We start from the raw sequence: 15,998 nt of genomic DNA on the forward strand, positions 1-15,998 counted from the left end.
TATTTTCCTTTTTTTTTTATCAATCAGATGGCTTATGTATGCTATCTTGATTTCTTATTATATGTTTGTATAACAGTTTCATATAGCTTTCAAGGCGATTCTATCGATTGTTTCAATCGTTTCAAATACATCTTCGAGGGCGAATCATATTGGTTTGACGTTGATCGACATTGCTGTGAAGATCCATGGCTACAAGATATGATCGTGTTTTCGATATACAACGCATATTACTCCTCCGTAGGAGCATCAAATCTTAAAGAAGAAGATAACTTTGTTCTTGATGAAGAACAACAATTCAAATGGTGGAATCAGAAACTTCACACCATCCCTCAAATAGCATCGATTTCCTCAACGAATTACATGAATTTAATATTTTTGTTGTATTTTAAAATACATAGATTTTGTATATGTTCATGTGTTTCACTTATGATGTATTCGATCCTTGTAAACACTCCTATTAATATATGAAATTGGGAGCATTTGCTCCTGTTCCTTCAAAAAAAAAAAAAAAAAAAAAAAAAAAAAAAACTAATCACGCTTCTTTTTACTTGGATTAAGAAAAATGGTGTCATTCATTCTGATTCAGTTACTACCAAGTTTCAGTTATTATTCCCCAGCACGTTCTAGTCTCTCTCTCTCTCAAAAACTTAGACAGAGAAAGGCACATCAGTGGTATCGTACTTCAGTTCGACCATTCTTTTACAGAAGAAACTCCAAACAAGCAGTACAACTTCTTCTCCAATATAATCTCATCAAACCAAAACAAAACCAGTGTTAGATACTAGATCATTTTAGTACCCACCACCAACTAGAAAACAAACTCTCTCTCTCCCTCTCAACACACAAAGACACACGCATAGTATTCTAATCATCTTTCTACGTGCGGTACTTATTCCAACTAATCCCTCCACGTCTAAGCCATTTCTTCTTTATTTTTATATTCCTTTGGTGGAGTTTTCGTGTTTAGTTCCCTCTTCTGTACTGAGATATACTATCATATCATATCATATCATATCACCATTAATGGTTGCTCAACTGTTTCTTTGAAAAAGAAACCAAAACAACTTCTTTTGATTACTTATTATACTGAAATAACTCATTTCTGGTTGTGGGGTTTGTTTATTTGTGTTAAATTCGAAGTAAAAATGGTTTTTTGAGATTGGCCCAGACATGGATCTGGAAGTTGCTGAGGATTACAAAAGCAGTACTATCAAGGTGTGTTTGGGTTTTCAAGTTTCATTTTGTGATTTAGATTGTGAGTTTGGAGGTTTCTGATCAGTAATAGGTGTTTTGAATTTTGATTTTACAGAAGAAGGAATCATGGAGAACTGTATTAACTTTAGCTTTTCAAAGTTTAGGTGTTGTTTATGGAGATTTAAGCACATCGCCACTATACGTATACAAAAGTACTTTTGCTGAAGATATTCATCATTCAGAAACAAATGAAGAAATTTATGGTGTTTTATCATTTATATTCTGGACTCTTACATTAATTCCATTACTTAAATATGTATTTATAGTACTTAGAGCTGATGATAATGGTGAAGGAGGAACATTTGCTTTGTATTCATTACTATGTCGCCATACAAAAATGAGCTTTTTGCCTAATTGCCAAGTAGCTGATGAAGAATTATCAGCTTATAAGAAGAAAGATTCCGTTGGTCCTCCGGTCATAAATATTGGGTTCAGAATGAAATCAATGTTAGAGAAACATAAAGTTTTGCAGAAGATGTTGCTTCTTTTAGCTTTAATTGGGACTTGTATGGTTATTGGTGATGGGGTCCTAACTCCGGCGATATCAGGTAACTTTGGTTGTTTGTGTTCACTTAAAATTTAGATTTTCTTGATGTATTTTACTCATTGGATTATTGGTGTTTTTTTTCCCATACAGTTTTTTCTGCGGTTTCCGGTCTCGAGCTATCGATGTCAAAGGAACATCACAAATGTGAGATTTCTCTTTTTATGCTATTATACTTGTTCATTTACCTTTAGTGGGTATTTAGTTTTTGTGGTAAGAATCAATTTAACTGATGATAACACTTTCTCTTGTTGACATATGTGGCTAATTGTGTTGTTTGTGGAAAGATGACAACTTCTTTTGTATGTTTCTTAACTTTTGGTAGTATAGGGCCATTGGGGATCTAATCTTTGAGTTAGGAATCCATAATTTAGTGAAGGGTCTTTTTTTTTTTTTTTTGGAATCTTACCAACAACACTCATGATTCATATAAAAGATATTAATTTACACGTGAAAATGACTGTTGAAAGAACAAAAGTTAGGGGATTTCGAAATCTTCTCATGTGTGATTTTGGTCAAGGGATATCAAGAACATGTTGTTTATCTACACCACAACAATGTGAAATACTAGTTGCACAAGAAATGCTGTAATTTTTCGGGCAAGGGTTAATATAGATTTGACGTAGAATAGATCGGATAGAATTAGGAGGTTAAAGCTAATGAAGGCATATTTCGATCTGATACTGCCAATCGTATAATTTCTCTGCACTAATTAAAGATGTGCTGATTGAACCTCACCATAAACGTCAACTGTGCCACAAATTTCCGGGTTAGCAGTTAAAAAGAGTGAAGTTAGAATTGGAGTACTGTTGATGGGTTATAATGCTGAATTTACTTGGATCATTTCAAGTACGAAGTGGCATCCACATCTTTGCTAGTTATAAAGTTAAGCACGGCTGTATACGTCTCACATATAATTTCTTCTCACCTAAAGTTCATGTTCTTTCTGAAAAGACGATAGGGTTATTACATCTCTATTTCTATGGATGAATTAACCTTACCTAGTTGTCAAAGAGCAAATTCGTTATGGTTTGAACCTGTCGCATCCTTACTTTCATGTTTCTTGTTGGTATTTATCCCATTGAAACCTGCCATGAACAGCCACATGTGACTCTACCAGGTGGTCTTACACATGTCTATTGTTTTATATTGTCTGTGTATGTATCATTAACTTATATTTTAGTTGCCTGTAGGTGCTCACAATTCTTTTTTTTAGTAGTCTGAAATGATATCTGATTCCGATACTGCAAACCAAAATTGGACCCAGATTGAATAAATTTAGCTTAGGAAACATCCAAATTACAAACATTTCCGGCTCCTTGATACATGTGAGTCCTGGAGATAAGTTTATCCATATGCGTGACCACTTGACTGGTTGCAAATGTAGCACTCTAAGATTTTCGGTCCTATGCCATAATTTAATTTCACCATTACTGAATCTTTTAGATGACAACATTGATTATTTCAAACATCCATTAATGTGAAATGTACCTGAACTAGAGTTGCGTTAATTGTACATTCTACAATGAGCATTCAACAATATGGCTCTTCATATTCAAACTCTTTGCAGATGTAGAGGTTCCAGTTGCATGTTTCGTCTTGGTATGCTTGTTTGCTCTCCAACACTATGGCACCCATCGAGTAGGATTCTTGTTTGCACCAATTACCATAACATGGCTTTTCTGCATCAGTGCAATTGGTGTGTACAATATAATCCATTGGAATCCGCACGTGTATCAAGCTTTATCTCCGTATTATATGTACAAATTTTTGAAGAAAACTCGACTTCAAGGTTGGATGTCATTAGGTGGAATACTATTGTGCATAACAGGTATGTGAGTTCTATAGCATTTGGTTGTTAAGTGTAGCATTTTGTGCTATACTTATTAAGCACCTCTTCTTTAATGTTTTTCTTCTGTTTTTGCAGGTTCAGAAGCTATGTTTGCTGATGTAGGACATTTCTCGCAGCTATCAATCAAGGTATGGTGTTTTTGGTTTATGGATTTCTGTATGCTTCACTGTACGTTTAAATTTGATTAGTATAATTTCGTTTCAAATAAGCATGCTAAACCTACCTTTATCTACTAGTCAGAACAGTTACCACATCATTAGTTTTGCTCATCTCACAAATACCAAAAAGAATAACCACCTCTCTGCAGATTGCCTTCACCTCTGTTGTGTACCCCTCTTTGATTCTCGCATATATGGGACAAGCTGCTTACTTATCTAAGCATCACATCATTGAGAGTGAATACAAAATTGGTTTCTATGTATCTGTTCCAGGTAATTATTTCTCTATATCAGTTCCCCTTTACGATAATAGAGTTGCTGCATTTAGCTGAAATGTGAGTCATTTCTCAACAAGACAGAGAAAATAAGATGGCCAGTACTTGCAATAGCTATACTTGCAGCAGTGGTGGGAAGCCAAGCCATTATAACAGGAACCTTCTCAATTATCAAACAGTGCTCTGCTTTGGGTTGTTTCCCAAGAGTCAAAATAGTCCACACATCGTCAAAGATACATGGTCAAATTTACATACCAGAGATCAACTGGACTTTAATGTTACTATGCTTGGCTGTTACAATCGGATTCAGAGACACAAAACGTATGGGTAATGCAGCAGGTATGACCACAACCAGAACGAAAAAGAATTCCTATCAAAATAAAATGATATTCAAGAATTTTAGGCTTTTGCCACTTGGTTTACAAACTTATCAAAATATATTAATCCGTGACTCAACGCTTATGCTTTATTCTGAAATAGGGTTGGCAGTTATAACCGTCATGCTGGTCACAACCTGCTTGATGTCCCTTGTCATGGTCATATGCTGGAACCAGAGTATTTTCCTAGCCATTGGTTTCATATTATTGTTCGGATCTATTGAAGCACTCTATTTCTCAGCCTCCCTCATCAAGTTCCTTGAAGGGGCATGGGTTCCGATTGCCCTTGCTTTCACTTTCATGGTTGTCATGTATGTTTGGCACTACGGTACAGTCAAGAAATACGAGTTTGATGTGCAAAATAAAGTCTCCATCAATTGGCTACTCAGCCTTGGCCCCAGTCTAGGCATCGTTCGTGTTCGAGGAATTGGTCTAATTCACACAGAACTTGTCTCAGGTATCCCTGCCATCTTCTCTCACTTCGTCACCAACCTTCCGGCATTCCACCAAGTTTTGGTCTTCCTATGCATCAAATCTGTCCCTGTCCCATACGTTCAGCCTGAAGAAAGGTTCCTTGTAGGTAGAATTGGGCCAAAAGAGTACCGTCTTTATAGGTGTATTGTAAGATATGGCTACCACGATGTCCATAAAGATGACATGGAGTTCGAAAGGGATCTGGTTTGTAGTATAGCTGAATTTATTCGTTCAGGAAATTCGGACTATAATTGTGGTGGAATGGAAGAGTTTGAGAAAGAGGATGAAAAAATGGCTGTCATAGGGACCTCTTCAAGCTTCAATGAAGGGATACGGATGTGTGACAATGATGATGATGACCCAGGTGAAACTGCAGGGACATCAGAACTGAGAGAGATTCAATCCCCAATGGTTCCGAGGAAAAGAGTGAGGTTTGTATTGCCAGAAAGCCCGAAGATTGATAGGGATGCAAGGGAAGAGTTGCAGGATTTAATGGAAGCTAGGGAAGCCGGGATGGCATTCATATTAGGACATTCTTACGTAAGAGCGAAACGTGGTTCGAGTTTTATGAAGAAACTTGTTATAAACTATGGGTATGATTTCTTGAGAAGGAACTGTAGAGGACCTAGTTATGCATGGAGTGTTCCACATGCATCTACACTTGAGGTTGGTATGGTCTACCATGTTTAATAGTGTTATTGCTATGTAGTTAGAAATGGTTTACTATACCGTATAAAAATTGTGTCCAGTATGTATAGTTTGTATGTGAATTATCAAACTTCATCACACACATTCTGATTGATAGATGAAATCAACCTACAGAAGTTCCGAAACTAGAAACTCTTAATTTTGAACTGAAAAGAAAATTTACAGCAAAAGCATTTTAAAACCAGACAGTTCCAAAAATGGTAAATACATACTAATTAATTAACATGATTTATGAAAGGATGATGTACAGTATGGTCTTTATAACTCTTTACTCTCATCGTACCAATCACCATAATAAATGGCTACCTTAGTACATGGCGGCTGAGATGAATCCCAGCGAAGTAAAAATCATGTATATGACTAGGCCATTGTTTATCAAACTAAGAGCAAATCAAAGGGTAACCCCACCAATCATATATCACCTTCTGAAGATAATATACATGTATACATGTTAATAATACTGGCAGTGTTTAGTATGCTGAACGTTGGACACCAATTCTGCTCAGTGAAAATAGCCACATGCAGCTTATACCTTGATCAATAATACAGGACGAAGGGGAAAAGGATTTTTAGTACGGAAGAGAAGAATACAAGTAGCAAGCATTTAAAAATGGGTACATTATTTATATGTCCATATTTTTAACACCCAATAAATATATCTTTATACAACAATAAATATGTTTCTACTTATTAATAATCTTATCCATTTAATATTAGATTACCTTAATACCCTCACTCATATAATATTTTTCTTTATTTCAAAATGGAATAAATTCTTTTTTCTACCACTTCACCACCACCACTAGCACCACCAACATTCAACTACCATTCCATAACCACCACCTACCAACCGCCACCACCACTAATATTCCACCACCACTCCTTCACCACCAGCATTACACCACCAACAGTCCTCCACCACCACTAGTCTGTCGTCGCCACCGCCACTAGTCCTCCGTCGCCGCCACCACCGCCACAGTCGCCGCCGCCACCACTGGTTCAAATATTTTTGTATCAACAACAGTAGTTGATCCAAATAAAAATATAACCAACAGTAGAAGTTGATCCAAAAAAAAGGATCAACAGTAGAAGTTGATCCAATTTAGGGAATCAACAATGGTAGTTGATCCCCTAAATTGGATCAACAATGAAAGTTGATCCATGTAAATGGAGTGAACTTGGCGTGAGTCGAACACGCATCGTCTGACATGGAATCAGTCATGCTACCATTGCGCCACAAGTTCAACATTGGAAGAAATTTACACAATTTAAACTACAAGCATGATTTAAACTACAAGCATAATTATACTTATCCAAGGAAATGTTGTCAACAGTAGAAGTTGAAAGGATCAACAACAGTAGTTGATCCAAAAAAAAAAGGATCAACAGTAGAAGTTGATCCAATTTAGGGGATCAACAACAGTAGTTGATCCACTACTATCACCTCCACCGCAACAAAATCCACCACCACCACCATAGCAACAAGCACCAACACTATGTTGGAACATCCACCATCACTGCTGCAAACGCAAACAACCACCACCACTGCCATCGCTACAACTATACCTTCCTCCACCATCAAAAACATGCAAATACAATACAACAGTTATCATAGTGTCACTACCACAATCAACAATAGTTGATCCCATAAAAAATTGGATCAACAACAGTAGTTGATCCCGTAAAAATTGAAGTAAGTAGGTTTACTAAAAGGACAATTGCTATAACTGGAACACCACTGTTATCATCATCACCTTCACAACCACCACCACCACAATTATCATCTCCACTACAACATCATCCATCATCATATCAATAAATACCACCACCACAACAATAGCCACCAACTGCAACATCCAAAAATTAAAAAAGTTCATTGTATACCAACATATACAAAGGAAAAACATTAAATTCGATCAACGCATTTGTTTCTCAAAGTAGTCAAAAACCTCAATTGAACAAACACCGTTATCATCGATTTTAGGTTCTTCAAACTGAACTCAAATATTGAAATCAAAATGAATCTAATATTTCTGATGATCAAGTTTGAGATTTGGAGATTAGGTTCTCACTGATTCTTGATTCAATCGATACGAATCAGATGCTGCCGGATCTGATGATAAATTTGTTGGAGGTGGCGGAGCTGGTGAAGGTGTTGGTAGTGGTGCAGGAGACGTTTTTTTGTTTCTCTCTGATTCCTGATTCAATCGATACGAGTCGGGTGTTGCCGGATCTGATGAAAAATTTGGTGGAGGTGGCGGAGCTGGTGAAGGTGTTGGTAGTGGTGCAGGCGACGGTGAGGGGTTTTCTTTCTCTCTCAACTTCAGAGAGTGTAAAGGAAGAAAGAAAAACACGAAGAAGAAGAAGGCCCCTAGTGGAATTATAAAAATTGTGTTTTTACTAAAAATTTCAATTATGCCATTAGGGACATTTATAAAGTTTCTAAAGGATAATTGTGTAGACCCATGAAAAGGAGGGACAATAATTCAATTTCCACTTTAAAAATCTTTTGTTCAAATATATCTTACTGGGACGAGATTGTTAGTGCTGATTCTCGTCTAGCTCAATTTAACAGTGATGGAAATTCACTGCAGCGAATGTGGCAATACGAAAAATTCCTGTATTATCTCTTAAATCACTTGTGATCATCCCAGAACCGTTTGGAGGATGATAAGCATAAACATCAATGTACAGGGGGTTAGTCCTCGAGTGATTTGTGGGGAGTTGAGTGTAGTTGGGTTTTACCCGTTAGTCGTGAGGGAGTTCTGGGGAGTCTCTCAAAATCCCCATTAGTCGTGGGAGAGTTTAGAAGAGTCTCCCAAACTCCCTACAAAACACCTGTTAGTCGTGGGGGAGAAAGAAACCCTTGAACTCCCTGTTAGTCTTAAAACCCTAGAATGCTAGGGAGTTGCTTGTTTTGGGGAGTTCTGAAGAGTTGATAGTGTATTTTTACCTCTCCACAAATCTCTCAAAAGAGTAGAGATTTGGGAGGGAGTTTGGTCAGAGAAAAAAATAGGAGAAAGAAGAGGAAACGCTTCACCTTTCGAGTATGCTTTTTTTCTCATCTTTTTTCTTCTTTGGTCTCCATGATTGTTTGATTTTATTGTTTATAATTTGTTTTGTGTACTATTTTGATTGTTTTTCATATCAGTTTTTGATTGTTTTGTACTATTTTGATTGTTTTTCATATCAGTTTTTGGTGTTTATAAACAATCAAAACCCTATTCTTCCAGTCTCTGTCAAAAACCCTGAACCCTTCTGGTTACGGATTTTATGGTCACCAACATCAAGCTTAGTATGTTGTTTCCCCTGAGATTAGTTGTAGGGTTTTACCACTAAATAGAGGATTAGCTGATAAGTCGTTAAAACAGGTGGACTGTGAGATGATAGCCAAATAGGGTGAACAGAAAGTCTCAAATGGGTCAGATTGTAGTTGTGCAGAGATTTATGCTTATCTCCTAACTCACAATGAATTTGGGTTAGTCTTTTGAACCGAGTCTAGAAGACATACTGATAATCATGTCTACAGAAATTCAGAATTTTTGGAGTGACTGAAATATTTTTCTGAGATTTTACAAAGTTCAGTCACGTTGCTGAATTTTTCTGTAGACACAATTATTGTAGGTGTGCAGAGATTTATGCTTATCTCCTAACTCATTATGAATTTGGGTTAGTCCTTTTAATCGAGTCTAGAAGACATTATGATAATCATCTCCACAAAAATTCAGAATTTTTGGAGTGACTGAAGTATGGTGAAGGATTTTCTTTAGCTATTCCTTATTTGGCGGTGATTTATCTCTTGGTCATGTAAATAGTGTCGCACAGATGAGTATCCATTTAGGTCAATGTGTTGACTTGACCAAAACAGGTACTCAGTTTCCATTTCTGGAGTATAAACTTCCAGTAAATCTTTCTTCACTCTCTTCTTTTTTTCTCGTTTTTTTCTTATTTTTTTAAAGAAAGTTTATTAAATGATAAGGTATTTTCAAATAACTGGCAGGAATCCTTGTCACCAGCTGGCGCCAACATCCTTCTGTATGACAATACATAATCTGTGAAAAAGAAATTACATTTCTTTGCGCTCACATCAAACCTTTTTTTTTCAGAAAATTAGAATATAGATTTATAATAACCCGAAAGACCGGGATCGGTTACAAGAGTTACTGTGATAGAAATATTCAAACATCTTTAGACTAACAACAATAACAACACATATATCACCAAACTGAAAATTACAATCCAGATTCCCTAGAAGAGTCTTGTCCATTCCAAGTGAGTGATTCATTAGTAGCGTAACTAGGTTAAATGGCCAGGTTTGGATCACTAATCTTTCAAACCAATTAACAAATCTGCAAAATAAAGAGATGCTAGGATCCACAAGGACCCAATCACTTCTCAAGGTTTGTTTCTTCATCATTATATTAACATAGGGGGTTAAATGATTGATTTGGATTGCTAATCTTTCCAAACTCAGTAACAAATCTGCAATATACAGAGATGTTAAGATCCACAAAGGACACAACCATTTCTCAAGGTTTGTTTCCTCTTTACTAGAGTAACAAATGTAACAAGGATCATCAAGATACGTTTTTTCTTGCCTGAATCGGTCGGAATCGGTCGGTATCTTCGTCGGAATCGGTGTCTTGTAGCTCTCTTCTGGTGGCTTTGTTGTTGTTGTGTCTGTTAGTGTCTTGGTTGTTGTTGATGCTTCTGGTGTCTTTGAAGAAGTTGTTGCTACTGTTTTTGTTCTACTGGATTGAACCCTCCCATTAATGATGACGAACTTCATCAAAAACAAAAACCCAGTTGAGAAATATATCCAGAAAGAAGGTAAAACAATTAAACCAATCTAGAAAAGAGAGAAGAAAAAGGATCTTCAAATCTAATGAAGAAAAACTTAGATCTACAAAGATCTTATAAAAAAGAAAACCTACAAAGATCTTATAAAAAAGAAAACCTATAAGAGAGGAAGGAAAAGATAGTTAGAGATTGAGAGAGTGAGGTCTTGCTCAGATCTACTCCAAAGGAACAAATCTGAGCAAGAGAAAGTTCAGGCGTTAAAGGTTTTCGTTGGATTTTATAAAAAAGAAAATCTTTAATTTAGTAGTTCGAGCCCACCATCCAACTACAAACATCAAGCCTAGACAAGTGATTGTGCAGCCTCTTCAAATGATCCACAAAATCCTCAACGAGTTCCCCAAACGTCGTGAAAGCCAAAGTGCCAGAACCAAAACCTTGAGTCAAGCATTTTTCAAAATATTTTTTATGTTTTTATCTTTAAATCCTCTCAATCCTTTTTTTATCCCCTTTCTATTTTCATGGTGATTTTGTATGATTTTTTGGTGGAAACTTAAAGGGTATGATCCGTACTCAAAGGTGATTCTATTGCATGCTTCAATTTCGAATTTCATCCACAAAATCAACAAAGGTAAGTCATTCTAATGTTAGGGTTTGAAGTTAAATTATTTTTTGATAATCATGAAATTGTTGATATTAGGTTGACTAGGTATGTTATATGTGAGCCAATAACAACATTAAGACATAGATATAGTGAAAAATCCATGATTATCTTGTTTTGTGACGTTTCTCTTGATTTATGTTCAATGAAATCATTAAAAACTATTTGATTGATGTTTAATGTTGATTGACTTGTATTTAATGTACGGTATAGAGAAATTGAAGCTATAATTATCGTTTGCGAAGGTACAATATGAGTCTACTGCGTGCTTATGTGAGACTTAAACACGGAATCTATTTGGATACTTCAAGTGATGAAGAAGAAAAAGCTCTGTTAATGTTTACACAATTATGTTAGGAAGAACGTCTGCGTATTATTCGGCAACCGATGCCTAGGGAGGTGCAGACACGGAGTGTAATTACCCGAGATCGAGTGTGGCATGATGCCAAAATGATGAATGATTATTTCACACTTGGAATTGGTTATACCTCAAGACATTTCAAACAACGTCTAGGCATGAAGAAAGATTTATTCGAGAAATTATTAGGAAAATTACTTGGAGTAAACGTCCGGATGCAACTGGTGTTATTGGGCACTCTCCACATATGAAATTAGTTTCCCTGATGACATGTTTGTGCAAAAGTACATGAGTGGATAGTGTCAATGACTACACTCGTATGGAGGCGACAACAATATACAATTATCTAAAAAGATTTTGCCACATAATTTGCATGACTTTTGGAGAAATATACTTGCGCCAACTTACTCCTGAAGATTTCCAGGAATGCGATGTAGTATTGATTGTATGTATTGGCCATGGAAGAATTTTCCGGGAGCTTGGAAACGAACTTATCAAGGTAAAGGAAAACACAATTGTATGGTGTTAGAGGCGGTGGCATCATATGATTTATAGTTTAGAAACGTTTTTGTTTTTTTGAATGCCTGGGTTAAATAACAATTTGAATGTGTTGGCATACTCACCCCTTTTCGTTAACATGCTAAAGGGTGTAGTACCTCCATGCAATTATGTCATCAACAGTCACCAATACAAGATGGGTTATTTCTTAGTCGACGGTATCTATCCAAAGTTGAATACGATTGTACAAGATTTCAATCAGACATTGGAGGTTCCAGACATGGTAAGATTCAACAAGTATTTATAGACAATGAAGTTTGGACACCAAGGAATTTCCAAAACCGAAAATATTCTCAAGATATTCATTAAAGCACAAATTCGGTTTTCATAATTCCTGGAAATGCTCTGTCCAAAAATAATGATCGAAATCTCTCAGAAAATCTCTAATTAGTAAATGCACATTACTAATTCTTATTTTCCTAAAAACGAAGTTAATTACCTTAATTAAAAGATTCTTAACTTATTTATGTTTCAATCCTGGGATTCTCTTCCCTTAGCTATTAAGGAATAACTTTGAATAATTAAAGAAATAAACATTCATAGCACGTGTTCAAAGTATGTCGACATCGTAACTTTGCAAGTTCTCTATCACACTTACAACCTTGAAACCGATTTTCCACACTTCCAAACAAGTTTAGAATTGGTTCATCTGACTTTCAAGAACTATGCGATTGATCAAATAACATTCAATCACAATCATGGGTTTAACGGTTCTACCAAAACAAGTTTCGGTTCTACCTTCCATGTGAGTATTGTGCATAGTCACACTAGCTTTCCAAAATTAGGTTGACAAGGTACTGGGATCGGTTCCCCACATATATATGGTATCTAACTTATATGTGTTTCACATGTCCATAGGATCGGTTCCGCTTTGCCTAAAAACGTGTTGCATATGTTCATAGGGTTGGTTCCCCTTTCTGCTATAAACCTTGATGCACCTCATACAAGGATCGGTTCCCCTTTGTGATGTACTGCACCTCTTACTAGGATTGGTTCCCCTTTCCCATATTTGGTCAGACATAAAATCACAAACCGGATCATACCATCTCAGGTGATTACTTAAGATCGGTTTCACTAATAAAATTCATACCAATACATAAGTCAGGCCTTTGTGAATAGTTCTACCAAAAACACAAACAAGTCGTGAACGGTTATACTCAATCACACATATTGGTTGTTCATAATATATGCAATGAATAACAAAACCAATAACGCCTGCCGATTTCTTTTTCGATTCACAAACAAGTTTATGAACTTACTTCCTTAGAACACATGTAAAACATTGTTCCCTAGGATGAAATCCTCACCTCATACCCATACATAATCACAATAGCATTCAAATGATTATGGCGATGTCTTATCTACAAAGTTTAATGGTTAAGCAATAAACCTCGTATTGAATTCCTTAATACTATGTCTATCTAGAGTTCAAATATGCTTCGCAGTTTTGTTTTCAATATGCAGGACTTGAAAGATACGTTGGGAATGAAACAGTTCAAGTCAAATATCACTAACCTCAAGTGGAATGATGATTGTTGTCGTTGTATCTCCTTGATTCTTCACATCTTCAAGTCTTCACAATACTTGTAAAGTCTCAAATCCTAATACTTTCAAGCTAACCTATATGAAGTTGACTCTAGTACATAATCAAGCGACTCTTAACATGTGTTTTGATTCACTAAAATATGACAACCAAACTTGACATACCAACGCTTGGTGGGTTCAACCGAGCTATGCTCTAACACCATATTTACTTAGTACTTTCAACAAGAAATCCCAGCTTACTGAATCATATGCCTGAGAGATGTCAAGCTTAAGCCCTACATTACCACCTCTTATTTTCTTTTGCATCTCATTAACCATTTCAGAAGCCAACATAATCTGCTCTTGTATACATCTGCCCTTGATATAAGCAACTTGCTGATGAGAGATTAATTTTGACATTAATGAACTCATTCTTGTGGTGATAATCTTAGTAAAGATTTTGAAACTTACATTACTCAAACCAATAGGTCTAAATTGGTTTGGAGATTTGTCACCTTGTACTTTACGGAGTAAGACAAGGAAATTGGAGTTGAGACCATTTGGTATAAATCTTCTCTCCCAACAAAAGTGAATTGTTATAACTACATCAAGATGAATAATATGCCAGCATGCTCTGTAAAAACAACCTGTAAAGCCATCAGGCCCTGGAGAACTCTCTGGATCCATATTAAAAAGAATGTCTTTGATTTCTTGTTCATCTGGAATCTTATCTAACATATTTTGATCTTCAAGAGAAATGACAAATGGAATGACATCAAGTAATTTATCCACATTCTCATTTTGTTTAACTTCAAATTTCTTCTGGAAGTATTGAACCAAGATATCAACTATTTTCTTCTGATCAGAAATGATATCACCATGGTCATCAGCAAGTTCACTTATACAGTTGCTAACTTGTCTTATCTTGAGATTAGTATGAAAAAAGTCGGTGTTGGCTGCTTCTTCTTTAACCCATATGATTCTTGATTTCTGCTTCATTAATGTATTAAGTTGCATTTCTCTAGAATTATATTCATTTTGAGCTTCAACCAGGTTATCCAAACACTCAGCATTGAATGGATTGTTATCTGAATTAACCATTGCTTCTTGAACTTTTATTTCAGCATTTTTTATTTGCACATGAACATTACCAAACACCCTCCAATTCCAATCTTTAAGAATTTTAATTTACTTTGAAGTACAAAAGCAGGATCACCATTAATATATTTTGACCAACTTTCCTCCACTACTTTTAGGAATTCTGAATGAGATAACCACATCTTTTGAAACTTGAATGTAGCATTGGTTGGTTTTGGAATATTTACACATCCACCCATGAGAGGAGCATGATCTGAAGCAACTCTTAATCCAACTTTATAAACCCAATCAGGAAATTTTTGAATCCATAAATCATTAAAAACAACTCTATCAAGATTACATAGAACCCTTTTATTTCCATGCTGGCAATTGGACCAAGAGAATTGAGTACCTGTTTTTGGAGCTTGCAACAATTCAATTAATTTAAACATTCATTGAACTCTGTCATTGATCTTCTATTTGGGCTTTTACCACCAATCTTTTCTTCTTCTGAAATTAGAGCATTAAAATCACCAATGAGCAACCATGGTTGCTTCAAGCCACTAGTGAGTTCCATTTCAGACCATAGGAATCTTCTTTGAACTATTCCCACATGAGCATGCACACCAGAGATTAAAGTACCACCAATATCAACTGTGATAATTTGACTAGACATTGAAACTACTGTAAGAGTTGGTAAACTTTTATTCCAAAATAACCTGATATTTCCTTTTTTTATTTGAGACAAAATTGTGGATCACCATACTTTTCATACCAGGAAGATTTAACTTTTTGCAGAAAAAAGCTTCACAAAAAACTTTTGGTTCAACTATCCACACCATTGAAGGACTAAATTGATTAACTAGATGGAGAACATGATGATACATACTTAGATGAAGAAGTTGTTCCTAGTCAAAACGAGAATGGTGCATCTGATTATTATGAAGAATACAATGACCAAATTCCGGATGACTTTTAGCATGCAGGTGAACATGTTTATGAAGACGGATATGTAAAGGAATAACATAAACATGATGGAGATGAGGATGAGGATGAGGAGGATGAATGAAAGTTTTCACTATAATCGTTGCACCAGGTAGAAGTTTGAATGAGTTGTAGTTATTTTTCGGTTTTTTTAGATTTGATAATGAATGTGTTTTAATTTGATGGGCATGTGGTTTACAATTATGATATTTAGTTACTTATTTCAATCTATAATAGTTGCAGTCATGTGGTCACTTCTCTCAGTCTAATTATATAGTAGTTGTGGTCGTATGGTCACTTCTCTCAATCTCTTTCTACGGTATCTTGGTGGGCCCGGGAAAGCGTATAAAATTGAAGCGAAATAAAAACGCGGGCCTACAGTAATACCGCAAGTGCA

General features: G+C 35.8%; 2 protein-coding genes across 2 annotated transcripts; one reads left to right on the forward strand and one right to left on the reverse strand.

The window, feature by feature from the left end:
• The first annotated feature begins 611 nt into the window (after nt 1-611).
• LOC113282500 (potassium transporter 6-like) lies at nt 612-5,767 on the forward strand. Its single transcript, XM_026531523.1, has 8 exons — nt 612-1,215; nt 1,310-1,802; nt 1,892-1,945; nt 3,369-3,629; nt 3,726-3,778; nt 3,958-4,081; nt 4,168-4,422; nt 4,564-5,767. The coding sequence occupies exons 1-8, from the start codon at nt 1,171-1,173 to the stop codon at nt 5,622-5,624; spliced, it is 2,346 nt and encodes a 781-aa protein (XP_026387308.1). The 5' UTR covers nt 612-1,170; the 3' UTR covers nt 5,625-5,767.
• A 7,980-nt stretch (nt 5,768-13,747) lies between these two features.
• Nucleotides 13,748-14,641, reverse strand: LOC113279509. Its single transcript, XM_026528205.1, has one exon. The coding sequence runs from the start codon at nt 14,639-14,641 to the stop codon at nt 13,748-13,750; it is 894 nt and encodes a 297-aa protein (XP_026383990.1).
• Nucleotides 14,642-15,998: the final 1,357 nt, after the last annotated feature.

Source organism: Papaver somniferum, chromosome 5, assembly GCF_003573695.1.
Source record: "Papaver somniferum cultivar HN1 chromosome 5, ASM357369v1, whole genome shotgun sequence".
Classification (NCBI taxonomy): Eukaryota; Viridiplantae; Streptophyta; class Magnoliopsida; order Ranunculales; family Papaveraceae; genus Papaver; species Papaver somniferum.